We start from the raw sequence: 19,672 nt of genomic DNA, 5'->3' as shown, positions 1-19,672 counted from the left end.
TGGCGACAGCCGTAAGACTGAATTTCGGGCGAGCTTACGGTTTTAGCGCGACACCAAAGCCACTCATCAAAAGTGTAGTGAGACCTAGACGGAGGAACAGAATGCAAGTGATGGCCGATTGGATCCAACAATATAGTTTTATTGTGGCTGCTGAGGGAAATGAAAATCCTACCGAGAGGAAGAGCAGAAAGTGAAAAAGGATGACATAAAACATTATGTTTTCCACAAAAAAATTTCTTATAATATTGAAAATACGAATTACTATATATTATATAATTCTCTTTGAAAAAAACATTCAATTAAATGCAAATATTTTTAAAAACTCATAACTAATTAAAGTTTCTCTTAATTTTAATCAGCTGCCTTTTCAATTTCTTTATTTACAATTAAAACCTTTTTCTTCAATCAAAAAAAAAATTAAAACGTTTTTCTAATTTCATTATCTTGGACACCCAATATATTATTTCTCTCTCTTTTTTTTTCACAATTAAAATTTTTCAAATTATCTTTAAAAACTACCTATAAATATATTGGATGGATTATACTAATTTCCAATTGCTAGAGTAAAAATTAAAGCTTCAGGCTTACTATTTGCTCAAATCAAAGTTCTAGGTTTTTCATTTAATTTCTTTTACGTTTTTTAAAATTTGTTTCACATTGTTGACTTAATTTTACCCATATAAGATATTAATATGTCTATAAGAAAATATGAATCCATATATGAGAGGCTTAATAAGAAAATAAGAATGGAAAATCGGATTGAATCTTAAAAAATGTGCTATTGATAAATTTTTTATTGGAAGTAAAAGTAATAAAAATAATGAATTTATAGATTAAAGATAGGTATAGTCAAATCAAAATACGGAAAAAAAAATAATATATACTTATATGGTTGAAAAAGAAGCATCTAATCAAACTAACTTTAAAAAAAATACGAATGAGAATCTCCATTCTTTAAATTGGATAATGATATGGTACATATCTCAAATTGAGAATCACTCTCCTTTTGTAATCTCGTTAATTTCCTCCCCGCATCCAAAGAAAGAACAAATAGAATAAAGTGACTTAACATGAAACTAATCTCATACCAATATCACTTATTAACTGTGGCTAATGGAATATAACATGAATTAGTGTACACGAAAGTTAAGTAGCATTTCTTATTCATTAAGCATACGGTTTAGGCTAGCACAGAGTTGCTGTCGTCCACAATATTCCGTTTCCATCACAAGAGTCAAGACAAACAAAGAGCAGGAGCGGGTACTGGTGCTTGGATGGACAACTCTTCAACTACTCGACATTCTCTCAAGCTTTACGGCAAACATCTCCTTCACAAACCCATCCCTCCTTTTCCTTCTGTTCCTTCTCCAAATGTTTCAGGTGCTCCTCTTTGAAAGGATAGGCATTTGCTCCATATGTTGTTATCAGCTTCCGTCCCTCTGTCGTAACCGTCTGCCCGCTTTGGTCAATAGCTACAACGCTCGGAATGCTTCCGATTTTGAACCTGCGAGTGAGCAATTTCTTCCTTTGATCCCCAAACGGCAGCGCCAACCAAGGCATTCCACAAAAGAACTCCTCAAACGACGATTCGTCTCTATCACTCGAAATGAAGATGATTTCAAACTCTTTCTCCTTTTGCTTGATTTCATGATATGCCTCTACAAGCTTGGGCATGAATGCACGGCATGGAGGGCACCAATGTGCTGAGAAATATAGCAGAACATACTTTCCAACAATTTCAAGTACAGGGATCTACCCAAAACACAACAAAAAATCAAATATTTTGTTAACTCATACTGTACAGGACCTTAGTTGAACAAAACTTTCACAGGTCATAAAATGAAAACAAATAGTACCTTCATACCACTTCTGTCGATCACAAAATTTCTGTCCCCCAAAACTAGAAGTGACTCTAGAGTCTGGGACTCGAGCTTTGCCTTCTCAATCTCTGCAAGTTCAACAAGTTTTTCAGGTGTAAATGGGTAGGCATCAATACCGTGTTCTTCAACAACCTCGACAATATTGGGGTTCAAAGTTCTTCCATCCGCCCCAATCACGACGAGGGAAGGTATGGCCTTAAGCTCGAAATAACGAGCAACTTTTTCACATTTTTTATCATTAAACGGCAATGCCAACCACGGCATAGACTGGAAGCCTTCATTGAAGGACTCTTCTTCTCTATCTAAAGAAATCAGTACAATTTCAAACTTCTCTCCTTTTTCTTTCAATCTCCTGTAAATCTCCACCAGAGTCTCGGTGAACTCAAGACATGGTCCATGATGATGCACTGAGAAATAAAGCCCGACCACTTTCCCTTCAAGCTCAGATACAGGAATCTGCAGCCAAACAAATGAAATTCTCACCCCAAATACATATCACATATACAAGAAGACAAATAAAATGCAAGGAAAATCCTACCTGATTTCCATCATTAGAAAGCACGTAATTGCGAGAGGTGGAGACCAATATGGAACTTATTGTTTGATTCCTCTTGGCCTCATCCTCTTTCTGTTTGAGGAAATCTATCCTCTCACCACTAAACGGAAAAGCTTCAACTCCATACTCCCTTATAAGTCTCACTCCATCAACCGTGGAAACCATTCCGTTGGCATCAAGAACAACGAGGTGAGGAATTCCCCTAACTTTAAACAGTGTCTTAAGTCGTTTATGGGTCTCTGGATCCAAGAAAGGAATAGATAGCCAGGGCATTTTGGAGAAATACGCATTGAATGATTCCTCATCTCTATCAGAAGAAACAAACACCACTTCGAATTCACCCTTGGGTGCTAGTTCTTCGTAAATCTCCGCGAAGATTGGAGTGAAACGGCGACATGGAGGACACCACGAAGCGGAGAAATACAAACCCACAATCTTCCCAGTTAAGCTACTTATGTTGACCTGTTGATATGAAAAATCATAAGAAGGAAAACGAGAGTGCAACCTTTTTTATTCTTTTTCATTGCGCAGATCTTCCAATGAGAAATATGAAATAATGGAAAGGTAATTGAAATTCCTAGGTCAGTTGAAGCTCAAAACCTTGAACCCTAGCAAACTCAGACGGTCGGCCCCCTCATGCGCAAAGGAACGGAAAACTTACCTGATCACCATTGCTGCGAACGACATATTCTCTCCCATCTGAGGAAAGCAGAGATTCCAAGTCATGAGTAACTTCATCAAAACCATCAGCCATGGGTCAACCTGCTTTGCTGGGTTTTCTCTTGCCCTCGATCTTTTGCTTTTGCTTTCGCTTGTGAATTAGCTTTTTCTTTCTGATGTCGAGATTCGATAAGGCCTCCTCTTGTTTATTCCTTTAGCTCGAAAGTCAAATCTCATCAACTACTCTCCAAAAAAAGTCCGCCCTTAGTTGTCTTGGTAATGGATGCGTTCAGCATAAACCAAAATTTTAGGAGCAAAGCGAGGCAACCTTAGAAAGCAAATACTTTGACGACTCAGATGGTTAGATGTTTTTTTTTTTTGTTTACTTACTTTGTATTGTTTTTTTAACTGTGCCGGTGAATCGTTAAAACTTTGTCGAAAATTATGAAACAGATACGAATTTAATGACATCTAGATAATCTCTTTAGTCTTTATATACAGTGAGATTAATAATTTAGGATAGAGCTAATCTCTCATTGTTAAAAAATTATAACAACATAAACTAATAATCCAAATTCAAATGTCAAAAGCGAGCACAGCTTAACGATAATTGACATATATTTCATTGTGAGTTCGAATACTCATCCTCACATGTCGTACTAAAAAAAGCTGCAAATTGGAATATATCTAAAACAGTTTAGGTATATATATCGACCAAATTAAAATATGGTGAGTTTGAATCTTCGCTCCACATGTTGTTGTACTAAAAAGTACAATCCAACACTATAATTACAAAACCAACATGACGTGAAATTAAATTAGGAAATTGTATTTCATAGTTGTTGAATTATATAATAAATAAGGTGTGACCTTATTTTATTTTTTATAGTTCAACAATATAAGGATGGAAGATTTTAACCTGGTTATCTTTTGTTCGAGGATATGTAGTTTAAGAAGAATGAGATTAGTACAACATCATTTCCGACAGCCTGAAATATGAATTCCGCCTCGGGAGGCTTGCATCAGGCTTCGCAGCCAATCGCCTCGATTCTAAAACAGAAGTCTTCATCCGATGACGCCACTTGTTGCCGTTGATGACTGTTGCAGCACCACCGATACGATACTCAGACTTCCAGACGATTGGATCTCGCCAATACAGCCAATTAATACTAAATTGTTGTTATTTAGCTACTAAATTGTATACATTTAAAATCCTCCTACAGTTACCTTTTATTGCAAAAGCGATCTAATGGCGCTCAAATCATTAGATATATATTAGGTGATTAAGCTAGTTTGGTAAGCTTTTACGAATATAAAAAAAGGTAATGGCATCGAAACTACGTAGGATTTATTTAAAATAAATGGCATCAGTTTTGATAAGGTCAGTGATTTTTAAAGAAGAAATAAAGCTTAAAAAATGAAAATAATAGATAGGTTCAAATCCTTGACATGCAATCCGCAAGCAAATACATATACAATACAAACCAAATCACTATTTTAAAAAAATAATCTAAATCCATTTCCTAAGCGTCATCGATGATGATTGGTTCCACCTCAATCATTGACCCCACAAATGCATCTTTTGACTTTGACTTGATGACAGTAAATGGAACCCACCATTTCATGCTTGTGAGCTAAGCGAAGGTCCTCACCCGGTGACGAAATCGTTCCCCTTCTAGAATTATATAACGAGTCAATAAAATAAATTTCACAAGCTTACACAGCTACAGGTTAAAGTGTGTGTGTCACGTTTCACGTGTGAAACAAAGAAGCATGAAGCATCCATACAATTTCTCAACCGCCGCCAAACAAGAAAAAGAAAAAAGGAAAAAAAAAACATAATCCAAGTTCGTGTTTGCCCTATTTGATATATTTCATTTTTTATTTTTGTAAATTATTCGGATTAAATAATTTCGTACTGCATTAAACAGAGGAGAAGGGTGTGTCCTCTCTGATAGCTGAGTGAGTTTGCCCAAAAAAATAAAAAGTACAATCTAGGTGAGGCTAAAAGGACACCAAGATTGAGTTTTTTTTTAATGGAAACTAGCATTGCAAATTACGATTACATGGTGCAAACAGAAGATGGTATAAACTTTTCGAATAAATATAAATTAAATAGTAAGAAGGAAAGATAAAAAGAAAAAAAGAAAAAAGAGAGAGAGAGAGAGAGATGGAGGAAACAAGTCAACAAAATCCCAAGTTGTGATGTTTCTTAAAGTCAAAACAAAGACCATTCACTCGTTTATAAGGCATAATTGTAAACGGGGATTTTCTTAAAAATAAAAAAATAAAAAAGTAAACGGGAGTTTTGGTCACTCTCCCTGGCTCGAAGACTAGAGCAAAAAGATGAAGTTTTCGTTTCAAAATTGGAAACTTCGTAATCGTCTCCACCAAGCAACCAACTTATTAAATAACCAAATCAATTCTCACCCACCCACACCCAACCCAAAGCCAAAGCCAAAGCCAAAGCCAAAGCCACACGCGGTTATAGTTTGCTCCCTGTTCCTCAGATTCACACGCGATTTCCAATTCCACTTCCATTGAGGAGAAGATGGAGGCCGGTGAGCAGCTAATATCATTCCCTTGTTCTTCCGCAAACACGAGCTCCGGCGTCTCTGATTCTTTTGATATCGCCAACCCGAACCAAGCGAAGCAGATGGAAACTGACCTCGAATCCTTGGCTTTCCATGAGAAATTACAGCTCCACGATGCTCGGGAAGAAGATGAAGAGTTCTCCTTTGCGTGCGCCAATCCTGATGGCTCCCCGGTTAGCGCCGACGATGCCTTCTATAACGGCCAGATCCGCCCCATGTACCCGCTATTCAACCGAGACCTCCTCTTTGCGGATGATTCCGAAACGACGACGGACAGGCCCCCATCGCTTCGCCCCCCCTTGAGGAAGGTCTTCGTGGAAAACCGCGAATCCGAATCCGAGTCGGAATCGGAATTGGAGGGAGCTGTTGAGGAGGGCACCTACTGCGAGTGGTCTCCGGCGCCCCCGGAGCTGGGCAACAAGAGTAACTCCACAGGCTTCTCCAAGCTATGGAGATTCCGGGACTTGATGATGCAACGAAGCAGCAGCGATGGCAAGGACGCCTTCGTTTTCTTGAATAATCCCAGCACCACCAAATCCAGTAAAAACAAGCAGCCCCACAAGCCTCAAACCGAAACCAGGACTAGGAGGAGCTCCACCTCTGAAGGAGAACCGGTACCCAAGCACGCAAGGCCGCAAACGCTATCCTCTGCCCACGAGAGACTCTACGTAACAAGTAGAGCCAAGAAGGAAGTGGATAGACGGAGATCGTATCTGCCCTACCGCCAGGATCTCGTAGGCTTCTTCACCAATGCCAACGGATTCACCAAAAATGTTCATCCTTTTTGACCACAAACAATCTATTTAATTCTTCCTTTTATTTATACTTTGTAAATATTTCTACCCCAATCCAGAATTTTGGCATTATAGACCCATCCCCAGAGTTTTTTCCTTTATATAAAAATCAATTCGTTTGTATGCGACTGCTTGAAATTTTTCTTGTATATATTAAACAAGTTGTCTCGTCTCGATAATCCTTGGGGTTAAGTTCAGAAACACATGCACAGCTCTCAATATTTAACGAGGCAAATTCAATATATTATCGGAGTGATTTGATACTCCAAGTGTCAACTTCCTTTCAGTAATTAGTAATTACCATCGCCATAACTGCTGCGCTGTATAGTATTAATTGCTTCAACGCAAGTCAATGATTTCGAATCTCAAGTTGGAATTTTGGTAGACAGTAGAGCAGAGCTCGTAAATGGGGCTACCATCTTCCGGATCTCTGTTAGGGTGAAAACCATCCTTTTCACCACCCGGATCACTCAGTCGAAATATTCCAAAGCTCCTAAAGCAGAACAAACAGCTTCCACCATTTCAATTATAAGTTAAACAGAGGAATTGAATTTCATTCACCAACCCACACTTCAATACCTTGATGCATCTGTTGGAGCAACCACAATGACAAAACCCTGGGGCGCCATTACCTACCCAAAGAAAAAACGAAGCTATTGAATGAGAGGAATTGAATTTCATTCACCAAACAACCGTCAACTCAGGAATCAATGACAATGGCAGTTAGGGTGTTCACAACGATTGAAGGCATTAACCACCATGTTACCTGATATGGACAGTGGGTGTGCAATCTATTGAAGAAATGAAACAGCTCTGTGAAGGATGCGCCTGTAATTTATTTTTCACAAGGGACAAAAAGAAAAAGTTTTAGAGGTTAAAAAATACATATACTTACATTAATTTTTTGGGGAAGAAATTCAGAGAATATTCACTCTCGGCTGCTAGAAATAATGAACACTAAAAGATAGAAACGCAAAAACAAAACAACAGTTTTCATCTTAACGACACCCACTCAAAAGGAAGCTTTCGCCAATTCAAATTTCAAATAATATTTGGAGCTTTCCTCTCAATATTCCCATTAGCTTATAATTGGATGCTAACAATAATTGGACGGCATACATGGATCCATCCAACTGGACTTCCTCCTCTTTTATAGCATGGCACTGTCGTCATTCAGGATACAGTCAGAAGCAAGTACTGCCTGTAAGACATTAGAGGGTAATCTTTTAAATAAATCAGGGAATAAAGGTCCAGGGACACGGTGATCTAACAGAATTGGCAGTCGATTCCTGTTTTGGTATGATAAGGGTAGTCATATAGAAGGTTCATTTCTCCTGCTTTTAACAGAGAGGGGGGAAATATATGTTCATAAAACACGATTACAAACAGACATATCCCACAAACAAATTAAAGCGTGAAAAACAAGAGGCATATCAAAAGAAAAGGGAAGAATAAGATATAATGTTACCACACAATCACTTACCGTGTCTGTGGTGCCATGACATTTGAGCACAGTAAAATCTCCGTAATGTAATTTTGGAAATTCAAATTAACGACATCTCATTTTCTTATGTGAAGTTGTTGTGCATATATGTGAATTCAAGATTTTGAAATGGCAGAAATTTTGCATTATTAAATAACAAGGCAATGACTAGTTAAATCATAATTCATGGTGCCAAGAACCTCAATTCAAAGAACCTCAAATGGCCTAAAAATCGTCAGGTGAGAATAAAGTTACGAGCTTCTAAATTACATGAAACAGTCGACTCAATATAATTAAATACACGGAGCTGACGTGAGTTGTGTGGACAATATCATATGGAAGATCATAGGTCAATGGTAAGCGGAGAAATCTTAATAGAAAGGTGCCAAGAATCCCACACATCTCAACATCTTTCTCCGTGTTTCTTTTTGAAAGTGCAAAAAAATCATCCATTAATCCGGTTGACTGAAAATGTAAAGATTGTAACAGTCATAAGATAGGAATCTCGTTACAGACACGATCAAACTAAAAATAGATATACAGTTGCACCGAACTCAACTTTGCAGTTGAAAATCACTCATTCATTAGACTTATGAAGAAGAAGGTCATCGATATCTACACAGTTGTAATCCATGGGTGTAACATAAATGGTTGTTTTAGTTCAATATACAGCAGTGATAATAAGGACGAGTTCAGAAAAAAGAGGATCCTTTTCCTTACTATAAGTAAATCTTTTAGGAGCCTGGATGTAGATGGCTCATTAGAGACTTGAAGTCGAAATGTGTTGAACAAAGATCACAAGCGACGGAGAAGTCTGAATAACAGGACGAACTGTGGCATGCTGCCTGAAAGAAAACCCAGCATGACAGAGACAACGTCAATGTTATGGGTGTTTGACATGCATTAATGGGCCGTTTGATTGGAATGGACATAGGCAATTGATAGTGTTTAGTTTAAATTTTAAGCCTAGTAAAAAGTGCTTTCAACAAATTAAAGGCGTTTTAACAAAAAAATCACTAGAGCAAGTGAGGTGGGGTTGGCATAAATTGATTGCACTGATTAAACAGAATGGAAAACATAATTGAAAGGGAAAGTTTACCTTCACTTATAGTAGTAAAAGAAACGAAAGAAATATGAGGAAGAAACGAAAAACAATTCGTAGAATGGGGAAAACCTGGGTAATGATCGATCTACCGGAAAGATTCCGTAGAAGCAGATAAGCTCCGGGAAAAATCGCTTGGCATGTAGATCCCATCCAGTTTTAGGGTGTGTTTGGTGTCCGGGTAAAAGTCACTCCATTTCTTAATAATATTTTTATCAAATTAGAAAATTGATTTTGAGAAAGTTTAGAAACGTTTTAAATTTATTTACCCTCAATTTCAAACGCATTCTTAATTTTTAACCAGAATTGTTTTATCAGTTTTCTCGGGTGGAGCTCGGCCTACGGCGACCGGGTCTCCTGCGGGTTGATCGATGCAACCGACTCGTCAACATGGTCTGGTCCTGAAGCCAGCATGCCGCCCCAAGCGATTGCCTAGATTTGGACTTTGTGTGGGTTGTTTGGGCTATAGCCCACGGTGTTTGGGGAGGGGGAAATTGCAAAATTTTTTAAATATTACGAACGTGTCTGGTGAGTATTTGATTATTTCAGTATTACCAAAATAGATATACCCTCTTGTAAAATTTATTAACATCCAACTACCGTGTGATTTAAAACTCAAACGTGGACAACAAACTAACTAAATCTATAACAAAATCTAAAGAACTTCGTTCCCATATTTGTATTATAAAAAATATTCGTCATATATTTATAAATAACTACAAAATGATGTCAAATGTAATATAATATTGGATTTTTTAAAATATAACAAGTGGGTGGAAAAATTCGAATTCAATACCAAACATGTGACAATTACCGCATAGTTAAACATATTTCGTAAATATATATATGTTTTTTTTATTAGTTCAATGTTCAGGAGAATCTAAAAGAAAATAAAATAAAAAATAAGGAAGATTTGGGGCGTAGATATTTTTTATTTTATCTTTTTGAAGAAAACTTACATGGTCATTACTCATTAGATGGTGGGTTGGATCGTGGATGAAGAAATTTATAGGGGAAGACACGTGGTCGATCAGGATTAAAGTCTTCTGGCGATTAATTATCGACGGTTGTTGTTTCATAGCAACTTTATTTCTTTCCTCGAAGCTAGAGTTTGACGGCTACGTTTCTCTTTCTCAGAATCAGATCGGCCTCCTTTCCCCCTTTCGTCTTCGCCTCTACCACTCGTAAAAGGTGATTTGTAAACCCTAATTTTTTAGTTCCGGCTATTCTTGTACCTTTGCTTTTTATGTTTTATACTTCTCTTCATTACTGTATTTTTTTTAATCAGCATTTAGGTTTCGGTTTGTGGTACCTTTTCGCTGCGTGCATGGTCTCTCGTTGATTTCCATTTATCGCATTCAAGCGTGAAAGTTTATATAGAGAACGTGATCGGAAACATTCGTCGAGCGTAAAGTTGGATGATTTATAACCATTTACATTTTTCATTAAGGTTTAAGCATGCCACGAAACATTTTTTGGCATCCGCAACGTATTTAACTCCTACATTGGGCCACAAGTAGCTTTGTTATCGTTCATTTGATCCATGAAAAGTCTCGGGAAAGAAAAGCTTTAAATTCCATGCATATCCTCTATTAGTATTTTAGTTTAAGCGATTAATAGCTTAAATTCTCTGAAAGCGATTGATGGTGTTTTAATTGGAGTTCCTGTTTGAGGTCTATTAGTTGGTGGGATGAAAACTTAGAAGATTTAGAATTAGAAGGTTATTAAGCAGAGAATGAACATGATGTTATTCGAGGAACCTGTACGCTAAATTTTTGGGTGTGAGAAACAGTAATACATTGGTTAGCAATACTAGTTTCTCCCCTGGTTCATATGATAACCAACTGAGGGAATTGCTATATTATATTTAATTTCTGAGATATACAGTTAGAAGATTGAATAATGGAGCAACCTATAGCATTGTGTCAAAACTTAACGTTGACAATTTGGCACTTCTCTTTGCCATCTTGTTGTGCCAGCATAGATAAATTTAATGATTCTATCAAGTTTTTTTTCATGGATGTTTAATCAATCCCAGGCCTGCATCCACCTTGGTGGTTTACCATAGTAATGTGGGCACTTTTGTGATTCACAACTTCATTATATCATCTAACTATTTTGTTATTCTCTGTAAATTGGAATGATTAGGTATTTTGGGAAATGGCAGAATCAAAACCTGGACTGAGGAAACCGGTATTTACCAAGGTTGACCAACTTCGGCCTGGCACCAGTGGGCATACTCTTACAGTGAAGGTTGTGAATACTAAGATGGTATTACAGAAGGGTCGCCCTGATGGTCCTCAAGTCCGTCAGATGCGAATTGCTGAATGCTTGGTGGGTGATGAGACTGGAATGATCATATTTACTGCCAGAAATGATCAAGGTATATTTCAATAATATTTGAGAAAGCACCGTTTATCTTTTATGTCTTGTGTGAAGCATGCCGAATTTATTCTTTATGGTTACATTCTGTACATAATACTAAAAATTAGACGTTACACTGGTTCTTATATTCAATTATTTCACTGTGAAAGGTTGTTGATGCATTAACATCCTACTAGTAGAGATTTTATAAAGGTTTGAATCTTTCTGTTGTCTTAAAAGTAGTCGTGGACCTTTCTTTTTCGTGTACAAGAAAGTACATTGTAACAACACTGTTATATACAGAGGTCAAAGCCGATTGCAAGAAATCAGCCATAAAAAATGACCTGCTAAAGAAATCATAAGTTCATTACTTTTTCGATTATATGGGTTAGTGTAATAAATAATAGTCGGATAATCACTACAATAGTTCATTTCATGCTAGATGCTGGATTAAGGCAAAGACCATGCATTTGAAAGGGTAAGCTCTTTACTAAATCTTATGAAAAATAGTTTTGAAAAAACCTTATTTGTTGTATTCGGGTTTTGACCTTATGGGGGAAATTATTCCTATAAGGCCACCAGCTGTAGTTAATGTTGTTCCTTCCACCGGCTTCTTATATCTATTGATTACATTTGTTTATTTTTATATTTGGAATCTGATTATGCATAAGTGTCCGTTGTTCCCTATGCTGTATGTTAATTATTTTCTTTAACTGGATGTATTCTTAAGTTGGCATAGATGTTTTAACGATCATAAGATTTCAACCTATTAATTGAACAAGGGAGTAAGAGAATGAGAATTAATTTTCATTGATATTAAAATAACCATCTAGTTACTGAGACCTACTTGAAACCAGGAATTTTGGGTTATTGATTTTGGAGGAACTGTTTTTCTCTTGATTAATTACCTTCAGTAATTTAAATAGTTGGTTTAAATGCATTTAAATATACTATGAATTGCTTATATGAAGTTTTAGTTTCGACTAATTTAATGTGTGTTCATTATTAATTAAACTAATTTTATTTTAGGATTAAATTTTGTTATGGTTATCGTCTTATCGTTCACTTTGGAGAAATATATTACGAGAACAGTTTTTAGATTCAGGTCTATTTCATATTTCATCTTTACTATGCCTGAATTTTACCCCCCATTGGTTACCACTCCCTAAGAAGCATTGGACATGGTAACATTGTCATTTTCTAAAAATCTAACGAATGTCATAGCAAGGACCATTTACTAAATACACTTTGGGTATTCTTAAGCATTTAAGTTGTTTTCAGGTTCAAGCATGCTTCAAAGTCTGTTTTTAGCTTATAATATTTCCATTTAAAAGATAATGTAAAAGAAGTGATAGGATACGCATCACTTGTGCGAAGTTGTATAATTTTATTGATACAATGTCCTATAACCACTGTAGGCCCTATCTAAATTTACAGTAGTAGGGTGGACTAGATATGTCTTTAGTTCCTATATAACTAGCTAATATTGATAAAGGATTTGAAGAAAGTCTACAGCAATCTGAATATATTTCTAAAGGTTTGTTTTACAGTAATTGTTTATAGGAGTCGCGTGGTTGTTGTGTTTGTCAGATGTACATAAATTAACACTTGTTTCAATTATTATTTGTTTATTGTTAGTGAGTTCTATAAATTAATTTTTTAAAATGTATCTCAATATGTACTCTTATAGATCTACTTATTTGTATTATTTTTATGCCTAATTTATATTCATTTAAGATTTTCTTATTATATATTTAACAGTTCCATTTTCTATTATACTCATTTTATAAGGCAATGACATTGATTTACAAAAGTAAAATCATATTGTTTTCCTAGAATTAGTTAAATGAATTGTTTATTTGAGAGATCCTTTTGGAATAAAGGAGGGACAGATTGCTTACTTATTGCCAAACCGTTAAAAAGAAAGAAAAGAGTTGAATAGAAGTTGTCAATTGTTGAAGTTGCAAAGACTATCCCTTCAGCATGGGCTGATGAAAGAGGTGGACTACAATGGAATTTTGAGAAAGGTTGGTTTATGGTTGGAAAGATGGGAACAGGAGGTGTTGGAATGGGACAATTTTTATTAGATTGAACAATCTTATTGTTGACATGTGTACCTGTATGATTTGGGATGCTTTTATAGTTTGCCTAAAATTATAGCCTGTTTTTGTACATGAGATCATCTAGCTGCACTTTAGGCCTTCTTATTTGTTCCAACTGTTCCCTAAGACTTAATCCTGTTCAATTAAGCAAACCATAGAGTAGATTATATTTTAATTTTGAATCTGTACTTGTAGCCACTGTTTTATTTGTTTACTTGGGTGGACGTATTTAATGCCTTTAAAGTTCCAAACTCATTTCTCGCATATCTTTGCTTTTTTCCGTATAGTGGACATGATGAAAGAAGGTGCTACCATTATTCTGCGCAATGCTAAGATAGACATGTTTAAAGGATCAATGAGACTTGCTGTGGATAGGTGGGGCCGAGTTGAAGTTACTGAGCCTGCCAGTTTTACTGTTAAAGAAGATAACAATCTTTCACTCATTGAATATGAACTTGTGAATGTGGTGGAAGAGTGAATTTTGTGATCGTGTTCACTTTCCTGCTGCAACCTGACCGTAAAATAAAACAATCCAGCTACAAAATTACAAGTTTCCTTTGAGGTACCGAAAAATGCTCGCGAAAGTTCATTATTAGGAAATAGAATTCTGGAAGCCAGTTGTACGAAAGTTGATTCTCATCCCTGCTGCCTATTGGTGGAACTGTTGTTGGGATCTTCAAACAGGTGGTAATGGCTGTCAGTTGATGGAAGAAGGCTTAGCTGGCTTTTGTGATCTTTCCTTTGTCTGGTATTTGTTGCTTATGAACACAGTTTATGATGTTCTTGACTATCATCAGATGACAGACTTGCGCCTTGCTCCGTTAAACTTATGTTTTGATTATTCCAGGTTTATGCCAACTTAACCGCTTTCTGATGCCAAACATAACTTGTCTTTTGCTTTCAAGTTTTCAATGAAGTGCTTGAATGATTGATTACCCCAAAAAAGTGAGGACTTAACGAGTAATGGTATAGGAAGTAGAGAACAGTGATTATGATTGTAGTCTAGTCGAGGAACTCAAGATTCAGGAAGTTGGAAGGAACCATGTGTCTACTTTTAGGTTTAGGTTTGGCTTTGCACTCTGATTTATCTTGTTTGTTGGACGATGTGTTGTGTGAAATGACGATTGGTTTGGCATCAGCAGGTCAAGTTTTTGAATTTAATAAGAAACGGAGTGGGGGATTTGATGTAGATCATCAAACGCATTGGACGCAACAAGGATTATGCAAAATATCCAAAAACCGATTTCACTTCATGTGTGTACTGCAACCCTAAAGCAATGCCTGCTACATCTTCATTCACTGCTGAGAGGAAAGCAGTGGAATTTTCACATTTGTGCAGCGCCAGCCACCAACCATACAGTACACTTACATCTGGTGGGCAGTGGAATTATCTCTACTATTCAACAAAAATACACACACGAGATTCGGTGAGTCAGAGGGAGAGCATACTGACACAATACACTATACAGCACATTAACCAATCACACAGAAAGGAAATGGGGGAAATGGAGATCAAATCAAGTATTTAATTACCTCGTCACTCTTTGACGTCATGCACACGCATTATTTATAATAATTTACATCCAATTCCATGTTCTTCAACCTGATAAAGCATTCAAATTATTGGATAATCAAAGGCTGCAACTACAAAGTGTTGGTAGTTTAATCTGTCTTTTGATATTATATGATCATATTTCACTCATCTATATTTCCGAAGCGCTGGTTGCGAGTCTTGTGACGATAGTTTATGAGCCAAATTAGTAGTTGTAAGTGCTTAATTACTTGGGTCCCTAGCTTCATCCACTCCACAAGAAAGAAGAGGCCGCACGGGCTGCGACCATGATTGAAGTTGCCACTATCCTATGTACTAAATGGTATGGGTGCTCTTCCCTTTTGTTATTGGGTATTGCCTGTTGGTAATGGTGGCCTCCCTTCACGATGGTGTTCGTCAAAAATTTTATTTTATTTTTTAAAATGATAATGACGGTGGGTGATCTTTTGCAATCGAACCCCTTAAGTTGAATAATGGTGGATCAAATTTCATGTCTATTCTGAGCTCTTCTTTTCGGGAGAGGGCCCTGTGCTGGAGAGAATTGTGAAGACACGAGCATGTGCGAGCATGCTTTGGAAATTTCTTTTGTGGCAACAAAGTAAAAGATACCCCAGCAATCATATGCTTTACTTTTTTTTATTTTTTTGAGAAGAATCATATGTTTTACATGCTTCTCAATGCAGGAAACTTGATTTGAAAGCTTCCCAATTTCTATCCTACTACTATTACCAAATAACTACCTCGCCGAATTCTCTGCTTTCTTTACTTCATTTGTGCACAACACCAGGTTTATGATCGTTCTACCAATTAACAACACGATAGACACTAAGACTCCAAGTTGTCCGTACACTTTCTGTTTGTCATCACACGCACTTGGAAAAAGTCGTTTTTATTTTTATTATCAACGTTAAGGATCCCCATCAAAAAGATCGATCAAGGAACTTATATAATCCTAATTTGTGGAATTTGGCAAAACATTGCGAGCAAATTTATTATTATTTTTTTCATAAAAAATTGCACTACTTTTGATCCATAGAAAAGGAAAGGCAAAATTGGGATCCAAGGTTGGAAACTATTCGCAGGATTCAAGGAGTAGCACATGCTGAATCATTAAACCAATTGTGCTTAGCAACGGCCAGTAGTCTGAAAAAGTAATGCATTATTCCCATTTCCCGTCCCACACCTTTTTATTCTTTTAAAAAAATAAAGGGTTTGGGATAAGGCAAGGCACAGGCGGGTTTGGAATTTGGAAGGGGGTTAGTTTTGTTAACTGAGATACACTGATGATTGATGTGCAGAGAGAAGAAAGGAAAGATGCCATTGGCACTCTTGCCAGCAGAGGCGTTGATGTTTGTGGACTTGCAGTCGTCGTCGGTGGAATCTACAAAAACAGGATCATTTCAATTTCATTGCTGCCGCTGGGGTTATTAGTTTATGAAAATGAGGGGGCATGTGAGATCACATGCAGTAGGCCAATTCAACCTCCGATAATTCGTTTTTAACTTATTCAGATTATTGTAGCACTAGAAACATCTTTGCGCTCAAACAAATCAAATACATCCACCAAAATGATGGAGCTACTCTGCCTGGGAAAGGAAGGATTGATTGTCCACAGCGTTCTTAATTATTTTAGCCAACTCCAACCTCCAAATGGCTATACCATTACCATTTACTGAACACTTGTTTATGACTATGAAGCTGTACCCATGTGGGTGATGGACATTGGACAGTGGCAGGCAACCGCATTTGGATCGTTTCCCTTAATTATTTATTTTCTTCTTTTTGACAAAGCTTCTGATTTCCCAGTAACCCTTAATTAGCTTACAATGCATCTTTCCAAAACCAACCCCCTTAAAAATTCTCTCTCTCAATTTCAAGTGTTTTTGGAGTTGCAGATACGGATCCATTGAAAACCAAAACATAGCATAAAAAGGATGAGATAAGAGAGTGTATCAGATCGAGAGCAGTGAGCAGAGGCATGGAGCGTTGCTATGTGTTAATTTGGTTGGTTTGGGATGTGGCAGAGGTGACGTTTGGAGTTTAGATGAGAACGAAATGACCTAATTTAATGCGTTGATGTGATGACTAACATTATTTGGTTTCCCCCATGAAACGAAATACATGTGTTGAATTGGTTGATAGTTTAATTTATACAAGGCGTTTTCTTTTTTGGGTGGGTGGTGGCACCACATCAACATCCTCACAATTTTTAAACCTAAATGTGCGAGGTGCTCCAAATTTGTACTCCATGACAAGGCCTTTTCTCTTTCTTTTCACATTTGTAAGTTTTCAATTTATAAAACCTCATATAATTCCCAACTTAAAGAGCGTGTAAACTGATGCATTCAAGATGTGTGATTCCAATTTCCAACAGATGTGCTCAATTCGATGCTCTGTTCTTTCTTAATAAATCATCTAATTTCTTTCTCTTAACCTAAATAATAAGAGAGAAGAGGAAGCTCTAATTGCATCTTCATTGGTGATGGCTTAGCGAGGGAGTTAATGTATGTGAATAGGTTGACGTACTATGTACTCTACTTGACTAAATTGAATGCCTGTGAATTTATTATTATTAAGGGCCATTCACATTCATTGCGCTTCCTCATAAATTCCCCCACCCATCGTCTTTGCCTTTCTTCACATTAATTCTTTCTAGAAAAAGAATGAATTAATGGGATCCGGGCCTTCCCATCATCACGACCGTTCAAAACTTTGACGATGCACGCGCAACTTTTAACTTTTGAGATGACTACACAACCCACCTTTTAACTCGTTATATGAAAAATAAAAAATAAAAAACTAGAGATTCAAATTTCCATGTCTTTGAACTAAAAAAAACAAAGCTATAAATTTAAATAATTATCATACCTTAATTTAGATTAACCCTTTTAGAAAAATTAAATTTAAATTAAAAAATACATTTAGTCTCATGTTTCCGTTGAAGTATCAAAATTTTAGATTATATATTTAACTCAAAATTTATAAGAATTAGGTATAAATTTTAATGGGTAATAATTTAGCATTGTAATTTTATTTACTTTTTTTTTTATTTCTAGAAAATCATTTTAAGATACTAGTATGAAACAGTGTGATGCATGTGAAATTTCATAGTTTTATTTTAAAGTATAAAAACATAAAATTTAATTAAATAGTTAAAATCTTAAATATAATTGGGCTATTTCTATTTCTCAATATTTACCTCACTAAGTTTTTTTTTATATTTTTTAGGTTTATCTCATAAAATCAACGTCTCAATAATTCTCATCACCCACGGATTTGGTTCATGCGATTAAAAAAAATTTTGAGAACTGATTAGTTGAAAATTTACCATAAGTAAAATACAACAAGCAAGAATAAATAACTTAACACATGTTCCTGTATTACTTGAATTATTTTTTTCTAAAAAAAAAACACATTCATAGAAATTTCATCCTTTTTTTTCACTGAACATAATGATACATAAAAGAAAAGGAAACTTTGGTTTTGATTTATTATTTGAGTCATTGAAAAAGAAAATGACAAAAAAAACAAGTATGTCGTATTGTAATCTTTTTGAATAAATTACTTATATATCGTAGGTAATCAAGTCTTCTTTACAATTAAAAACATTCCGAACGATAAAGAATGCTCAAGTTCTTGAAAAAAAGTTGGGACAAAGAGTAAGAAAACGTTTTTTACATAGTTATAAAAAAAATAAAGGGTTACAAAACTTTTTAAATTCCTTATTAATTATAATTAAATATAAGTTATAATTTTTTTAATTGGTTGATAGAAACAAAAGAGACAAAATTATATATACTCAAACTCTTTATATTATAACTTTTGACATTATTAGGGGGAGAGAAAATTAAATTGAAAAAAGTAGAATCTGTAATGATGAAGGTAAAGTATTTTGAAAGAAAGTGAGAAAAAGAGAAAAAGAGGAAAGAATGAGAGAGGAAAAATGATGTTTGAATGATAAAATTGTCCCTAAAATAAAAATGGAAATACTTGGGGTAAAATATGAAGAAAAAGTTTCTCCCTGCAACTCATTTTACATAGTATAGATAATGAGGATGAAGACCGATAAATACTATCAAATACTAAATGTGTTTTTAAGTTACAAATAAAGAATTGTTGCATAGGCAGGACTTTTTCACGTAAGTGACTAAAATGGGTGTAAAATTTTAACTATATATAAACTAAATAGTTACATAATACATACTAAAAGTTATATTACAAACATGTTTATTAACAACCTTTATATATTTTATTTTCTTTCGGGATTTTTGTTTTTTGGAAATATAGATGCCCTATATCTTCATGTGCTTGAAATTTAAAACGGTAGAAATTTTAGATGTCGAACATCTTAAGATAACCTGTTTGTTTTATAGGAAAATTTATTAGGATGTTCGAGAATATTTAGTTAGCCACGTTTGTTTTATAGGATTTGTATATGGAAATGTATTTAAATTATATATTGTTCCAACGATACCTTTATTGATCATCCTATAATTTATATATTAAATTTAATATTGTTTGTATTCATATAAAAATTTTATTTTTATTAATTTAATATTATATTTTTATGTCAATTTTAATTTAT

General features: G+C 35.4%; 4 protein-coding genes across 7 annotated transcripts; 2 read left to right on the top strand and 2 right to left on the bottom strand.

Moving 5' to 3' along the window:
- Window positions 1-1,061: 1,061 nt before the first annotated feature.
- Window positions 1,062-3,382, bottom strand: LOC111004951 (DC1 domain-containing protein). Of its 2 annotated transcripts, none has more exons than XM_022276274.2 (4): window positions 3,098-3,382; window positions 2,419-2,898; window positions 1,857-2,336; window positions 1,062-1,752 (listed from the first exon to the last, which is right to left on the bottom strand). In XM_022276274.2, exons 1-4 carry the CDS (start codon window positions 3,188-3,190, stop codon window positions 1,306-1,308), a joined length of 1,500 nt encoding a protein of 499 aa, XP_022131966.1. In that variant the 5' UTR covers window positions 3,191-3,382; the 3' UTR covers window positions 1,062-1,305. The 2 variants fall into 2 exon arrangements, with proteins under 2 accessions (XP_022131966.1, XP_087984372.1); XM_088128246.1 differs by having other exon boundaries at window positions 3,037-3,175.
- A 1,995-nt stretch (window positions 3,383-5,377) lies between these two features.
- LOC111004727 (uncharacterized) lies at window positions 5,378-6,607 on the top strand. The gene has a single exon (XM_022275892.2). It carries the CDS (start codon window positions 5,648-5,650, stop codon window positions 6,476-6,478), a length of 831 nt encoding a protein of 276 aa, XP_022131584.1. The 5' UTR covers window positions 5,378-5,647; the 3' UTR covers window positions 6,479-6,607.
- A 98-nt stretch (window positions 6,608-6,705) lies between these two features.
- LOC111004729 (AMSH-like ubiquitin thioesterase 2) lies at window positions 6,706-9,281 on the bottom strand. 3 transcript variants are annotated; one of them, XM_022275894.2, is made up of 6 exons: window positions 9,142-9,281; window positions 8,688-8,812; window positions 7,604-7,685; window positions 7,251-7,312; window positions 7,064-7,116; window positions 6,706-6,977 (listed from the first exon to the last, which is right to left on the bottom strand). In XM_022275894.2, the coding sequence occupies exons 3-6, from the start codon at window positions 7,611-7,613 to the stop codon at window positions 6,824-6,826; spliced, it is 279 nt and encodes a 92-aa protein (XP_022131586.2). In that variant the 5' UTR covers window positions 7,614-7,685; window positions 8,688-8,812; window positions 9,142-9,281; the 3' UTR covers window positions 6,706-6,823. The 3 variants fall into 3 exon arrangements, with proteins under 3 accessions (XP_022131586.2, XP_087982982.1, XP_087982983.1); XM_088126856.1 differs by having other exon boundaries at window positions 9,067-9,269; XM_088126857.1 differs by having other exon boundaries at window positions 8,688-8,808; window positions 9,142-9,269.
- An 826-nt stretch (window positions 9,282-10,107) lies between these two features.
- LOC111004728 (Nucleic acid-binding, OB-fold-like protein) lies at window positions 10,108-14,398 on the top strand. The gene is made up of 3 exons (XM_022275893.2): window positions 10,108-10,260; window positions 11,218-11,452; window positions 13,823-14,398. Exons 2-3 carry the CDS (start codon window positions 11,230-11,232, stop codon window positions 14,011-14,013), a joined length of 414 nt encoding a protein of 137 aa, XP_022131585.1. The 5' UTR covers window positions 10,108-10,260; window positions 11,218-11,229; the 3' UTR covers window positions 14,014-14,398.
- The last annotated feature ends 5,274 nt before the right edge of the window (window positions 14,399-19,672 follow it).

The sequence above is a fragment of the Momordica charantia genome (assembly GCF_013281855.1).
Source record: "Momordica charantia cultivar OHB3-1 chromosome 8 unlocalized genomic scaffold, Mcharantia_2.0 BLBB01000008.1, whole genome shotgun sequence".
Lineage (NCBI taxonomy): Eukaryota > Viridiplantae > Streptophyta > Magnoliopsida > Cucurbitales > Cucurbitaceae > Momordica > Momordica charantia.
This window is presented reverse-complemented; position numbering and strand designations above follow the sequence as displayed.

Bases quoted from the DNA above. Each gene is read 5' to 3' on its own strand.
- LOC111004729 (XM_022275894.2), bottom strand. The intron at 7,117-7,250 runs GTAACATGGTGG...TTCTTTGGGTAG, and splicing joins ACACCCACTGTCCATATCAG to GTAATGGCGCCCCAGGGTTT. The intron at 6,978-7,063 runs GTATTGAAGTGT...GTTCTGCTTTAG, and splicing joins GCTCCAACAGATGCATCAAG to GAGCTTTGGAATATTTCGAC.
- LOC111004727 (XM_022275892.2), top strand. From the start codon at position 5,648: ATGGAGGCCGGTGAGCAGCTAATATCATTCCCTTGTTCTTCCGCAAAC.
- LOC111004728 (XM_022275893.2), top strand. From the start codon at position 11,230: ATGGCAGAATCAAAACCTGGACTGAGGAAACCGGTATTTACCAAGGTT. The intron at 11,453-13,822 runs GTATATTTCAAT...TTTTCCGTATAG, and splicing joins TACTGCCAGAAATGATCAAG to TGGACATGATGAAAGAAGGT.
- LOC111004951 (XM_022276274.2), bottom strand. From the start codon at position 3,190: ATGGCTGATGGTTTTGATGAAGTTACTCATGACTTGGAATCTCTGCTT. The intron at 2,337-2,418 runs GTAGGATTTTCC...GTTTGGCTGCAG, and splicing joins TTTCTAATGATGGAAATCAG to ATTCCTGTATCTGAGCTTGA. The intron at 1,753-1,856 runs GTACTATTTGTT...TGTTTTGGGTAG, and splicing joins TCGACAGAAGTGGTATGAAG to ATCCCTGTACTTGAAATTGT.